Below are 14,616 nucleotides of genomic sequence, written 5' to 3'. Positions count from 1 at the left end.
CTTTGAACTTTGAACTGAAATCCTCCTGCCTCAGCCTCCCCAGGTGCTGGGATTATAGGTGTATACTACCATGCCCAACTTAGTTGTATGATTTTTATCACATTTGTATAAATGAGTGGCCATCATTAAGTAAAATGTATAATTAAGTAAAGTTAATTAAGTAAATTAAAGTAAAAATGTATAACTTTTCTGTTATCACAAGAAACTGTTTCATGTTACTCCTTTATAAATCAAATCCTCCTCCAGATTTAACCATTGATTTGCTTTCTGTCATATATTTTTCTTAGTTTGAAAGGTTGTAGAGATGGAATCATACGGTATATAACCTTTCATAGTCTGAGAATAGCCCTTTCATCTACCCTAATGCCCTGGAAAGCCATCTGAGTTATTGCATGTAGTAGTAGTACTTTGCTTCTTGTCGGTGCTGAGTACTGTTCCAAGAATATGAACTTTTTAAAATGACATATTTTGGGGTCAGGGTTTTAGCTCAGTGGTACCATAGCCTGTCTCACAAGCGTAAGGTCCCAAGTTTGATCCCTGGTACCCCCCCAAAAAAAGACATATTTTGTAGTTTGCGTCCTGTTTTTTTATTTGGTACCAGGGATTGAACTTGGGTCCTTGTGCTAGCGAGGCAGGTGGCGGCACCACTGAGTTAAATCCCCGGCTGCTTCCTGTTCTTGAGGCTTGATCCCAAGCTATCCAAGATCAGATTTTTTTATGGTGTTACCTGGTTGACTGCTGAGGCCTACTTAATTACATGTGTCACTTGAGTTGTATGTATGGAAATGGTGACACCAGAGGCACAGTGAAAATGAAACACTGAGGGGCACTGTGACAAAGGATAGAAAAGACTGTGCAGAACTTTGAAAATGTTCAAGGGAAGGAAAAAGTTACGTCTCCTAATGTGTTTCTAGCTTCAAGACTTAAGAGTAGTTTGAGAAGAAAAGTCTGAAATTTTTGTTTGTTTGTTTTTTGTTTTTTGAGACAGTGTCTCACTATGTAGTTGAGACTGACCTGGAGCTCACTATGTAGCCCAGGCTGGTCTTGAACTCACAGCGATCCTCCTGCTTCAGCCTCCTGAGTGCTGGGATTCCAGGTGTGCGCCACCAAGCCCGGCTATATTATTTTATTTTTTATTATTTAATTTATTTATTTTGTACTGGGGTTCATACTCGGGACCTTAAAAGGCAGGCAGAGGTATCACTGAGCTAAATCCCCTGCCAGCATTTTGTTTTAGTATGTTGTAACATTTCCCTGCAAATGCCCAGTAGGTTAGTCAGTCTTTTGTCTAGATCTGAGTCTTCATTGGTTTCTGGAACTGGTCTCTTTGGTTTTGATGGTTTCTGGTCTGGTTATTATAGTGCATTTGTTATACCTCAGGTTTCCGAAGTGCCTTCCCCAGGGACCAAGAGACCAGGGTAGGGAGAGGAAGTAAAAAAGAAAAAAAAAAAAGTAAGATATTTTTAGGCCCATATATGAACTCCCCATTATGGATGTAATTATTGTACTGCAAACATGGACTAATAAAAATTTAGGGAAAAGCACCATATGCAAGTATAGCTGTAGTGATAAGCAGAATAGAAGTGCGTGTGTTTTATCAGTGCACAGCTCTTCTGAGCTCTGGTTGGTGTTATTTGACCAACTAATGGAAAATTTTGCCAGGTTTGACATTTTATTCTGTGGCCTTAGTCTTATTCAAGATGCTGAGGCTGGGCATGGTGGTGCATGCCTGTAATCCCAGCAGTGGGGAGGCTGAGGCAGGAGGATTGCTGTGAAGTCGAGACCAGCCTGGGCTGCATAGCGAGTTCCAGATCGGCCTCAACTACATAGTGAGACCCTGTCTCAAAAAACCTAAAAAATAAATAAAAAGTAGATCCACAGAGGAAGGAGTAACTATGGTTGGAAATATACTACAAGACAGTGGTTACTCACTAAAGGGTCATTTGGAAGGTGGAATTGATTTTAGCCATGCATATTTCACACAAGGTTAATGAAATCCTCATTTTTAGTACAGTGGACCCTTGACTTATTTACTTGATCGGTTCCTAAGGGCTGTTTTTTTAACTCAAATTGGTTGTAAGTCAGTAGAGCTTAGATCTGGATGTTTACTTGGTTATACACTATAGATAGCAAGACACAGATGAATCTTCAATTAACCTGATTAACGCAAGTTGTTTGTGTATAAGCTGGTCATAACCTGAGGCTCCATTGCATTTAGCAGGGGAAAACAGCTAAGAATTTTATATGGTTGACAATAGAAGTATTGAGGTAAGGTAAGGCCATAGTTTTGTTAAGAGCAAAGACTTAAAGAGTTTAAGGAATAAGTTTGAGACAACAGACTTTTCTTTTTACAGACTCTTAAATTGTAGGTTTTAGGAAAATATAAATCACCATGGAAATAAAAATACAGTATTATTTATAGGGTGAAAGAAGTTATTCTGCCTTAACAAAGTTCACTAGCCAAGTCTAGTAAAACCACCATTTTGTTCTATAAATACACCTTTCCTCCTTTGGGACAAATGAAAAATGTACTAAAATTAATTTTTTTCTTTTTTTCCTTTGTCTTTCTGAAATTTTCAATATAATGTTGAAGAAGTGGTTGTGTGCCTTAGTTAAAATTTTACTGTTTTATAAGGATTTATAAGAATTATGTGATTTAAAAACAGTTGCAATGGGCTGGGGATTTGGCTCAGTGGTTCCACTGCTTGCCTTGCAAGCACAAGCACCTGAGATTGATCCCCAGTACCACCAAAAAAAAACCCAAAAAAGCAAAACCAAAAAAAACAGTTGCAAGAGTTACCTAGATTAAAGTTGAGCTAAAGTTGAACCAGTAACAAGAGTTGCAACTTGGAGGTAACAACCTCTTGGGTTTTAAATTAAGAGTAAGAAAGCTACTGATACTTAGTTTCTTTCATTTCCCCTAGAAGTTTTGCTACCTACTGATGAGTGCTTCAACTTACACCTTTATGATGATGTGGGAGTACAGCCACTATCTGCTGTTTCTTCAGGCAGTATCTTTGTTCCTGCTAGATGTCTTTTCAGTGGAGCAAGGTGACAAGGTATTATAATGTTTTGAAATGATATATTTAAATCCAGAGAATAAATGTCTTTCCAGTGTTGTACCTTAGTGTTGTATTTCTTTTTTCTTTTCTTTTCTTTTTGGTGCAGAGATTGAACTCAGGACCTTGTGTTTGCCAGGCAGGCACAGCTTCACTGAGCTAAATCCCTGGCCCCTCCTGTCTATTTCTTCATCTCTTATATTCAGCTGGTGATTACCTATTTTTTTTTTATTCATTAAGTTTCCTGGTACATTTTAGGTGTACAGTATGATGATATTCATAATTGGGGATTTGTACCTTTAAAATATAGTTGTTTTTATTGAAATGAACAACAATTGCTTACCCAGTGGGATTCTTCTGAAGGCCAGTTTTTCAAGCAGATCTTACACATTTTTTTTTTCCCTATACCAGGGATTGAACTCATAACCTTGCACTTGTGAGGTAGGTGTGATGCCACTGAGCCTAATGCCCAGCACTGATATTGAAGTTATTTAAACTGAGAGAATTTAATAGGAGACTTGTTAACCAAGCTGGGGCTGTACCTCAGTGGTAGAGCACATGCTAAGCATATGATTCAGTTGCCAGCCAAAGAGAAAACAGTGATTAACCAAATATAAAGTCATTAACTTATTAAATGATTAGTTGAAAGGATACTAAGGGCCTAAAAGTAGCATAGAGGTAGCACCTGCAAGAAGCATCTACCACTATTACTGATGGAACAAAGTGAAAAATACAGAATATTACTGTGTAGAAACTTAGAGCCAGGCCCCCATGGAGCTGAAATTCAGACTTCTAAGGAGGGGCTCCTGCTGAGCTTTGCTGGTATAGCTGAGCTCTAGAAAAGCCCTCTGGAACTGGGAGCCAGGCCTTTGAGGCTGTAGTGCTGGCCAGTTGGTTTCTGGGTCTCTGGCCTGGAGCATGTGATGAAGTTGATTTTTCAAGTGTTGAAAAAACTGTACCTGCCCAGAGCTTCAGCAGAAAGGAACTGCTGTTGGGGTAAAGAAGTATCACTTAGATGAAGCTCACAGGAGCCCTGCCAACAGGAAGCAAGAGGAAGCTCCTCTTCCCTCGCTCCGCGGGCCAGCTCTCCCTGAGCATTTCCTATTAGCCACACTGAACATGGAACCACCTCACAAAGCAGAAGTGTAGAGCAAGGGTTCCGGCCTCAGCATTACAGAACAGGAGGTAAAGGGTGGCTTTGGAGCTCATAAAGTTTCTCCATATGGGTCCCACACAGGGCGCCAGCCTCAGGAGCAGAGCAGGATGGCACCCAAGGTCTCCACTGTGCTCTCTCTCATCACCTCCTCAGCACCCCCAAGGTAGCTTCTGTCCTAATGTAAGAGTGAGGGATCTTAAGTGGCTCTGGCCTCTGACAGGGACTTTTTTTTGTCTTTTGGTTTTCAATTTTAATACTCTTCCCTCTGATTTTCCTCCAACTGATGCTACGTTTTGTTTTGGTTTTCCCTTTCTAAAATTAATTTCAGAATACATTAAATTATTATATCAATTTTAGAAAATCTACTGAGACATATAACTTACCAGGAGGTTTCTAATGGGTGTTAAATTTAACTTTCTTTTGCTTGCTGTTAATTCATTGGAAAGCAAAAGCCAACCCTCTTCTCTGGTGATATGTTTCATTGTAATATATTTTTCACTGGATAGGTTCAGGGAATTGCTGGTAAAATTGTGATTTTTGATTTATGTAATTTGAGGTTACATAGATGACTTTCAGCAACAGGGCAGACCGAGTCAAGTTAAGTCAGAGCATGGCATTAAAGGAGGTTCTTCCTGCTGGAAGTGGGGTGCATGCTGGTGGTCCCAGTGCTCTGGGAGCTGGAGGCAAGAGGACCTTAAGTTTGAGCCCAGCCTGTGCAACTTAGTGACTTAGTGAGACCCTGTCTCTAAATTTAAAAAATTAAAAAGGGGTGGGGATGTAACTCAGTGCAAAGGCCTTAGGTTTAACCCCCAGTACAAAAAGAAAAAAGATAACAGTTCTTCAGCACTTGGAAGGGTATGGTAAGAGGATGGTGAGCGCAAGTCATGCCTGGGTAATTTAGTGAAGCCTGTTTGTCTCTAAGTTAAAAAAAAAAATTAAAGGGACCTAGAGATGTAGCTCAGGGATAGAGGACCCTTGTATTCAATCCCCAGGATCCACACAGGTTGTCGGGGGAGAGGATTCTTCCATCTGATTTCAACACTCATGTTTGAAAGCTCTTTACTTTGTTTCTGGAGAGCTCTAAGAAGAAAGTGATACATTCTTTGCAAACCATAACATTAAAGATATAGATTAAATATTCCATAATGCTATCCTAAACTATAATACAATGTTTATTGTATGATTTTTTTTTTTTTTGCTTTGTTTTGTTTTTTGTTTTTTGAGACAGGGTCTCACTATGCAGTTGAGACTCCTGGAACTCTTAAATATTCCATAATGCTATCCTAAACTATAATACAATGTTTATTGTATGATTTTTTTTTTTTTTTTGCTTTGTTTTGTTTTTTGTTTTTTGAGACAGGGTCTCACTATGCAGTTGAGACTGACCTGGAACTCACTGTGTAGCCCAGGCTGTTCTCAAACTCTCAGCGATCCTCCTGCCTCAGCCTCCCGAGTGCCGGGATTATGGGCATTTGCCTTATTGTATGATTTTTTTAAAAATTTAGATGGAATCTTACTAGTTCAGGCTGGCCTTGAACTCACTGTGTAGCCTAGGTTGGCCTGAAACTCACAACAATCCTCCTGCTTCAGCCTCCTAAGGGCTCAGATTACAGGTATGTGCCACTACTCCTGGCTTTAGTATATTATAGTCAGAGCTATCCCAAACAAAACTAATGAAAATATATGCAATAAAATTCATTTTTTTCTTACTTTCTATTTCCTAACAGGTCCATGAGGTGTATAAAATCTACATATTTTCTCTGTTCCTGGGATATTTACTGCAGTTTGAGAATCCAGCTTTGTTAGTGTCTCCTTTATTAAGTTTAGTGGCAGCCTTAATGCTTACTAAGTGCCTTCAGGTAATTATCATTGCTTTTTTATTATTATTGTTAGTTTTTAATTGTCAATATTTTGTATCTCACTTCTTTGTTCGTATGATTTTTCTCCCACAGCTGAATGGGAAGAAAGGAACTTTTGTAGCTAAAATAATGAAAGTGATTAATTTTTACCTGGTGTGTACTCTGCCAGTGACACTGAATATTATAATAAAGGTAAGTAACTGAGATTCATGTAGTAGAGCAAATCAAATGAATTAGTCTAATATATTAGATCACATTTCAATGAGAAGAATGAATAATGCCAACTGGACGATGACCGTCAAAGTAGAATATTGGATGAGGAAACAGAAATCTGATTCTTTTCTCTCTGCGCTTGAGAAAAAAAGAAATATACTTTATGTTTAATATGTTATCATCTAATTAAGCAGTATGTGAGATAAACTGAGACAAAAGGCAGGTAAGTAATAAGAGTGGATAATTAACTTGAACCAGGTAAGATCAAAGTATTCTTACTGTCCCATTAGAGTTTCTCTCTTTCTTTGTCCCTCCCTCCCTCCCTTCCTTTCTTTCTTCCTACTGGGGTTCGAACTCAGAACCTTGGCCTTGCGAGGCAGATGGCAGCACCACTGAGCTAAATCCCTGATCTTCTTCCATTATAGCTTCATACTTAAGCATAAGGTAATGTGATTGATTACTACCAATAAATCTCCTTGCTTCATAGTTACACTATGTACAATATTACTTAATTCATATTTTTGTAGTCTTGTATTTTCTATTTCTAGTAATTGGGAAAGAAGTACATTGCTGTAAGCATAGCTAGTATTTCTTGGTTTAACTAGTGTTTTTCTCTTCTAGATGTTTGTTCCACACAAAGAAAATGAGCACATACTCAAATTCCTTGAAGTAAAATTTGGGCTAAATATGACTAAGTAAGTTTTAGATTGTATAAATTTACCTAAATCTATACCACTTAGAAAATAAAGACCAAAAATACTAAATGGAGAAAGTACACACCTAATTACATATAACTTAGAAAATTACTAACTCGGGGGCTGGGTTTTTAGCTCATTGGTGCTGCCACATGTCTCACAAGCTCCAGGTCTTGAGTTTGATCCCCGGTACCAGGAAAAAAAAAAAAGAAAATAAATAATTTGGGGGCCGGGGATTTAGCTCAGTGGTTCTGGCACCTGCCTTGCAAGCACAAGGTCCAGAGTTTGATCCCCTGGTACCAACCCCCCCCAAAAAAAAACCTAACTTGGGAAATTATAACGTATAGAAGAAATATGGCGTTACCCTTTTTTCTTGGGCTAGGAATATAGTTCACTTGATGGAGTAGCATGCTTGAGGCTCTGCCTTTGATCCGTAGCACCACAATCAATCAGTACAATGTAGCTCTCCTAAATCTTCTAAAAATCAGACGAACTCTGGTATTTTAGTGCTACTTTCTCCCTTGGTAAAGAATGACATAGGCTGGGTGTGTTGGTGCACACCTGTAATTCCAGCACTTAGGAGGCTGAGGCAGGAAGATCACTGTGAGTTTGAGGCCAGCCTGGGCTATGTAGTGAGTTCAAGGCCAATCTGGATTGCATAGCAAGATCCTTTCACACAAAACCAAAATAAAGGGCCAGGGATTTAGCTCAGCGGCACCATACCTGCCTTGCTAGTACAAGGTCCTGAATTCAATCCCCAGTACCAAAAAAGCCCCCCAAAACCCAATTAAATAATAATAAATCGAAAAAAAATGACGTAAAATGACTGGGATATATCTCAGTGATAGAGGCTTGACTAGTATATGTGACGCTCTCGGTTTGATCTCCTGCATGGCAGGAATAAAAAAAAAAAGAGCCAAGATAACTTTAACCGCCACATCAGTCATATGCTTACATAAAAAAGGGGAGAGGGTAGGCAGTAAGGTATTTACTTCATAGCTAGGAATCTCATCTTGGACCACAAACTGTTCTGAGTTTTTTTTATTGTTTTAAAGAATGTGCTTATATTTTTGTTGTCATTAAGTTAGTTTTTATTTTGCTTTTTAAAATCTAGAATGAAATAAATGGTTTTATGCTAGGCAAGTGCTCTACCGCTGAGCTGCATCCTTAACCCCATAAATGATTTTCTGTACTAAGAGTTGTCTAGTATAACTGGATAGTTACCTACATATTTCTCCTGTTAGAATTACACCTTAGAACCTTTTTCTCATTTGCTGTGATTATATAGGATGGTAAATACAGTGAAGAGAATTTCATATTGTGATATTTCACAGTTAATAAATAAAGTATTTGTGGGTGGGGGATTTAGCTCAGTGGTGCCGCTGCCTGTCTTGCAAGTGCAAGGTCCTGAGTGCGATCCCCAGTACCAAAAAATAGAGAGAGAGGAGAGAGAGAATGAGAGAATATGAATTTGAGACAGGAATTGTTTAAGAGAACTTGCACTGGGTTTCTTTTTCCAGCGTGTGGTGGGGACACGAGCCTTGTGTTCTGTGAGGGGACAGTGTCTTCTCCAGTTGCTCCAGAAGGCGAAGGCCATCGGTAGGGAGGGTGCAGACCTCGGTGAGAGCCTGGTCTTCTCACCAACTCTTCCTTAGCCCTGGGCTTAACCTAGAATCAGGTTAAAGGCTGCTCAGGGCCAGTGTTTATTAGTTGATCTTTACACCTCTGTGTTTAGCAGGTCTTGCAGTAGATTTGCTCCACAAGGTCGACCACCAGGTATTTAAGAATAAGACATAGTCCCAGTTCATTGCTTCTCATTCGTTTTATACATTTAACAACATGGGTAGTATAAATAGTGAACGCCTTATGCTTAAATGAATTTCAGAAAACATTTTTTTTTTTGGTACCGGGGATCAAACTCAGGTCCTTGTGCTTGCGAGGAAGGCAGCAGAACTACTAAGCTAAATCGCCGACCCCAGAAAACATCTCTGTTGAGACAGATTTTCTACCAAAGAAATGTTAATAAATAAATATTTAATATGTACATTAAATTTATAATTAATATTTATATTAATTAAATATTATAATTTAATAATAATCAAATATTTATATTAATTATTAAATTAGTATTTATAGTAAATTTATAATATTTAATATTTAATATTTAATAAGTAAGTATTTATTTATTGAGTCAGGGCCTCCCTATGTAGTTCAGGCTGGTCTTGAACTCACCTGTATCCCAGACTGACCTGAAATTTGCAGTGATCCTCCTGCCTCAGCCTCCCCAGTGCTGGGACAATAGGTGTGCACCATCACACCCAGCCCAATAAATATTTATTGAATGTTTACAGTACTAGATGATTCATACGGGAAATAATAACACAAGGTGGGCTCATGTAGTGCAGTGCAACAGAGGACAAGTAAAAATACCACAAGAATATAGGAAGAGCTTATAATCTCAGCATTTAGGAGACTGAGGCAGAGGATTGCTGGGCAGGAGTTCAAGGCCCTCTGGGCTACAAAGTGCACTCAAGGCCAGCCTGAACTATATATCAAAACCCTGTCTTGGGCCAAGGATGTAGCTCAGAGGCACAGCGCCTGCCTGGTAAGCATGAGGTCCTGAGTTCAATTCCTGGTACCAAAAAGCAAAAAATCCTGACTCACAGAAAAGTACCACGTGTGGTGATGTGCACCTGTGATACCAGCACACACGAGGCAGAGGAAGGAGGATTGCTGCAAGTTAGGTGGATAGCCTGGGCTACATAGTGAGTTCAAGGCCAGCCTGAACTACAAAGTGAGCTCCTGTCTCAAAAGAAAAAAAAAAAGAAAAGAAAAAACCATGAAGAATATGGGAAGGAAAGTTTGATGCTAAGGGAAATGAGAAAAATACTCATTAAATTTTGATTGAAATGAGATCTTATAGTTAATAACTTGTAATGGACAGATTTTTAAAAATATGTGCACTTAACTGCAGTCACAAGATATTTTGTTGGCAGCCCGCCCCCCACACTGGGGATCGAACTCAGGACCTTGTGCTTACTTGCAAAGCAGGCATGGTGCCACTGAGCTAAATCCCTGGCTCTGTCAGTCTCTTTAATACAACTGCAGTTTTTTTTCTGGTCCTTTGTTTTGTTCTTTTTCTTTGAACTCCTGCGTGTATTATGTACTTAAAATACCTCTCGATTTGAATTAAAGTGTTCGACAGCAGGTAACTTCTATATTGGGCAGCACAGACACAGAGGTTGGCCATCTGAGTTTTTACTATCTTCTAGGTAGAAATAGAAATCATAACATTCTAAATACTCAGTTGGGCTTTAAAGATGGTCACATTACTTGGTAATAAAAAGCAGCACTTTTACATTTAATAAAGCAATCATGATGACATGTTTTTGAAGAGGATTACTAGTACTGTTATCTTTGTTTATAAAGGATAAGACCATGCTGCTATAAATGAATGAATGTAGAAAATGTGTTTTACTGAGACTTAAAAAAAATACCTTTGTCAGTGTTGTAAAACCTGTGATTTTAATATCACACTTTTATCTTCCATAGGAATTTCACGATGAATTGGTTCCTGTGTCAGGAGTCCCTCCAGACACCATCTCAGGATTTTTTTTTGCGATTGACACAGTCTTCTTTATTACCATTCTATATTCTAGTGGTAATTATTTGTCTTCTTTCTATGATGCAAGTTATTTTTAGGAGGATTAAGTAAGTACATATGAGAATCACACTACTAAATATGAAAGTATTTAATATGCTTTATATATATTTTTGTATGTATATACATGTACATGCTATATATTATATATGCTATTTCTATAATATATATCATATATATATATAATATATATTTTCTTGTGCTGAGCATCAAACCTAGGGCCTTGTGCATGCTAAATACATAATCTACCACTGAGTTATACCCCAGCTCCGTTTTTTTTGTTTTTTTTGTTTTTTTTTTTTTTTTGGTACTGGGGCTTGAATTTAGGTCTTTGCACTTCTGAGGTAGGTGGCAGCACCATAGAGCTATATCCATGGCCCCCAGCTCCATTTTTTAAAAATTTATTTAAAAGTGAAGTTTTAGGGCTGGGGATTTAGCTCAGTGGTTCCACTGCCTACCTTGCAAGCACAAGATCCTGAGTTCAATCCCTGGTACCCCCCAAAATAAATAAATAAATAAAGATGAAGTTTTATTTTTTTGCTGAAGCTGACTACAAACTTGGGCCCAAGTGACCATCCAGCCTCGGCCTCCCAAGTGTCTGGGCCTGCAGCTGTGAGCTTCCCAGCTTCCTTCCAATCTTTTTTTTTCCCCCCATAACACGGATTTAACTCAGGACCTGCACTAGTGAGGCAGGTGCAGTTCATTGAACTAAATCCCTGGCTCCTCTTCCAATATTTTTGTATTTGTTCTAGGCATCTAATTCTATTCTCTCTTCACTGATCAGTGCAAGTGGACCAGGAAAATTCATGATTAGTTTTATATGTCTAAGTGTGTATTGTCCATATTTAATGTAGGCATGACATTTAAATAATAGGTTAAACTTTTACAGATTAATTTACTAATTTGCTCAAATTTTTTCTTAATATAGAAGAATTTCATCCATTAAAATGAAGCAAGTAGTACAAGTGATTTTATTTACATATTTATTTTTAGTTGTTTGAGACAGGGTCTTACTATGTGGTTCAGGCTAGCCTGGAACTCACTATGTAGCCCAGGCTGGCCTCGAACTCTTGATGATCCTCTTGCCTCACCCTCCCAAGTGCTGGGAAGCAAAAGTCTTTCTTTTTTGGTATCGGAGATGGAACTCGGAACCTTGGGCTTTTGAGGCAGGCAGCAGAACCACTGAGCTAAATTATAAAGTTTGACTATAGTGTAGTTTTTTTATGTTTGTTTATTTTCTTGAGTCAGAGTCTCACTATGTAGATCAGGCTGGCCTTGAACTCTCAAAGATCCTCCTGCCTCAGCCTCCCAAGTGCTGGGATTATAGGCATGTGCCACCAGGCCTGTCTGTCATGTTTGAAAGGAGGTTTTGTGTAATTTCTTAATTTTGATATTTTATTTATACTGTGATTTAACTGTGTTGAGATAGCAGTCATTAATTGAGTCATAAATAATCTCAGAACAATCACCTAAAAACCTTTTTGTTATTCTGAAAATTCATAGTTTCCACTCGTTAGTTGTCTGTAGGCCATAAAACAGATTAATAAAGCCAGATATATGCTGGATATTTAACTAGCAGAATATACTTTCAAATTTTAAGGACTTTTTTTTTTTTTTTTGACCAGGGGCTGAACTCGGGTCATTATGCATGGGAGGCAGGTGGTGAAACCACTGAGCTAAATCCTTGGCCCAGACTACTTATATTTTTGTTATGAAGAAAATACATTTTAAAGTATGCCCTTGAAAGATGATAAACAATGTATCTTTGGTTTGTCAAGTACTGTGTGCATATATATTTTCTTTTAATTTTAATTTTATTTTATCCCATTCCCCCCCTTAAGCCTGTATATATTTTCAAGATATTAAAACATATATTTCTTCTCTGTAGTGGTAAGTCCTTGAAAGAAGCTGTTACTCTAGAAGATGGGCGAATTGGAGAAAGGCCAGAAATAATTTATCATATAATTCACACTGTTTTATTGGGTTCTCTTGCAATGGTTTTAGAAGGGTAAGTGTACTTTATTTGATCTCTCTCTTTTTTTTTTCTTGTTTTGGTACAGGGACTCGAACTCAGGACCTTATGCTTGCCAGGCAGGTGTGGCACCACTGAGCTACATCCCTGCCCCTGATCCCTTTGTTTTTATAATGATGGTCCTTTCTAATGGTTAATAAATGGGCAAATTCAAAAATATATTTGTAAAACTTTATAAAAACTTAAATCTTAAACTCTCACTGTAATGGGTTTACAAAGGTCTTTATAGCACAGTGAACTGACATGCTATTTTTATTCATTTGTTGAGAAGCTGTTGAATGTCTTCCAAGACCCATGCAAGGTGCTGGAGGTACAGCAGTAAGCAAAAATGGACACATAGTCTCTAACCTCATGTAAACTTATGGAGGTGGCAGATGTTTTGTTTTGTTTTTTTGGTACCGGGGATTGAACTCGGGTCCTTGCGCCTGTGAGGCAGGCAGCGGAACCACTGGGCTAAATCCCCAGCCTCTGGAGGTGGCAGATGTTAATCACACAGAATTATAGCTCGATACTTGAAGGAGAGGTAAAAGGTGCTGTGAGAATATTTGAAATCGGAAGTTGACTTTAGAGATAGAAGGGTTCTCTGTGGAAAAGATGCTTGAGTTGAGACCTGAAGGATGAGTAGAAGTGAAGTTGGTGAGCCAGAGAGAGAGAGTTTTCAGGCAGAAGGAACAGCACGTGCCAAACATTGCAGTAGGGAGGAGCATGGTGCATTTTTGGGACGACATCGAGTTCACTGTGGGAAAGCACAGTGAGTGCAGTCAGCCTTGTTGAGGATGGATCTCTTTGTCCCCTCACCCTTTCCCTTGCCTCATTTCTTTTATTGTTTTTACTTTTTTTTTGGTACTGGGAATCTATTTATTTTTTATTTTTGGTACCAGGGATAGAACTTGGGTCCTTGTGCTTACAAGGCAGGCGGTAGAACTGTTGAGCTAAATCCCTGGCCTGTACCGGGAATCTAACTCAGGGCCTCACGTTCACCAGGAAGGCGCTGCTCTGCTGAGCTACATCCCTGGCTCTTCTTTTATTGCTTTTAAATGGTGAAATTAAACCTTAATAATGTACAGGTGAGGTCCCATTTAATGTTCAGTAAGGTACATGTTTACATCTTACCTTATAATTTTAATGTTTTGTGTATCTTCTTAAATTTGTTAAGGCAAATTGGTTTTTTTTGGGGGGGGGGTTTCTTTTTGGCACTGGGGATTGAACTCAGGTCCTTGTGCTTGTGAGGCAGGTGTCAGAACCTCTGAGCTAAATCGCCGGCCCAGTTAAGGCAAATTGTTTGTTTGGTACCAGGGATCAAACTCGGGTCCTTGCACTTGTGAGGTAGGCGGTGGAACCACTGAGCTAAATCCCTGGCTCTTGTTAAGGTAAATTGGTATCAGCGTAGTCACGTGTCACATAATGTCTGAATACTTTCTAAGAAATGTATTGTTGGTTGCTGTGCAAAATTCATGCTTACCCAAACTAAGACTGCCACGCCCTCACCAGGCAGTGTAGCCTTATGGGACTTCTGTCACATATGCTGTCCATCATTGATGAAAGCATCATTTTGCAGCATATGACTGTATTAATATTCAGATAGTATTATCAGAGCTGTCTAAAGAGTTTGATTTCTTGTAACATATCTTGCACTTCTTATCTATTTTTGCTGTACTGGGGGTTGAGCTACTTCCCCATCCCTTTTTTTAAAATTTTGAGACAGGGTCTCACTGTGTTGCCCAGCAGTGCTCAAGTTTGCAATCCTCACTCCTTGGCCTCCTAAGAGCAGGGGTTATAGGTGTGTACCACCCTGCTCCTTGCTTATAATATTTAAGTCTTTGGTTTTCACACTTCCCTCATTTCTGCTTCTATGCAAAATCATGCCAACCTATTAAACTTTATAAAAATGCAGAACTTTATGAAAAAGCAGAAGCTTTTTTTTTTTTTTTAACTGTTTTT

General features: G+C 38.7%; 1 protein-coding gene across 4 annotated transcripts in view; it reads left to right on the top strand.

Annotated features, from left to right (window-relative positions):
- Nucleotides 1-14,616, top strand: part of Dpy19l4 (dpy-19 like 4) — a 74,504-nt gene that overhangs the window by 38,571 nt on the left and 21,317 nt on the right. For 3 of the 4 annotated variants that reach the window (XM_010619605.2, XM_033760075.1, XM_033760077.1), the window contains exons 8-13: nucleotides 2,925-3,059; nucleotides 5,943-6,074; nucleotides 6,168-6,266; nucleotides 6,909-6,982; nucleotides 10,535-10,693; nucleotides 12,532-12,651. In XM_010619605.2, coding sequence (XP_010617907.1) covers nucleotides 2,925-3,059; nucleotides 5,943-6,074; nucleotides 6,168-6,266; nucleotides 6,909-6,982; nucleotides 10,535-10,693; nucleotides 12,532-12,651 — 719 coding nt within the window. The remainder of the gene's footprint in view (nucleotides 1-2,924; nucleotides 3,060-5,942; nucleotides 6,075-6,167; nucleotides 6,267-6,908; nucleotides 6,983-10,534; nucleotides 10,694-12,531; nucleotides 12,652-14,616) is intronic. The other variant, XM_033760076.1, reaches the window with a different exon arrangement.

The sequence above is a fragment of the Fukomys damarensis genome, unplaced genomic scaffold, assembly GCF_012274545.1.
Source record: "Fukomys damarensis isolate Sample0158 unplaced genomic scaffold, DMR_v1.0_HiC HiC_scaffold_5, whole genome shotgun sequence".
NCBI lineage: Eukaryota > Metazoa > Chordata > Mammalia > Rodentia > Bathyergidae > Fukomys > Fukomys damarensis.
The sequence above is the reverse complement of the archived record's forward strand: the minus strand, read 5'-3'. Positions and strand labels throughout refer to the sequence as shown.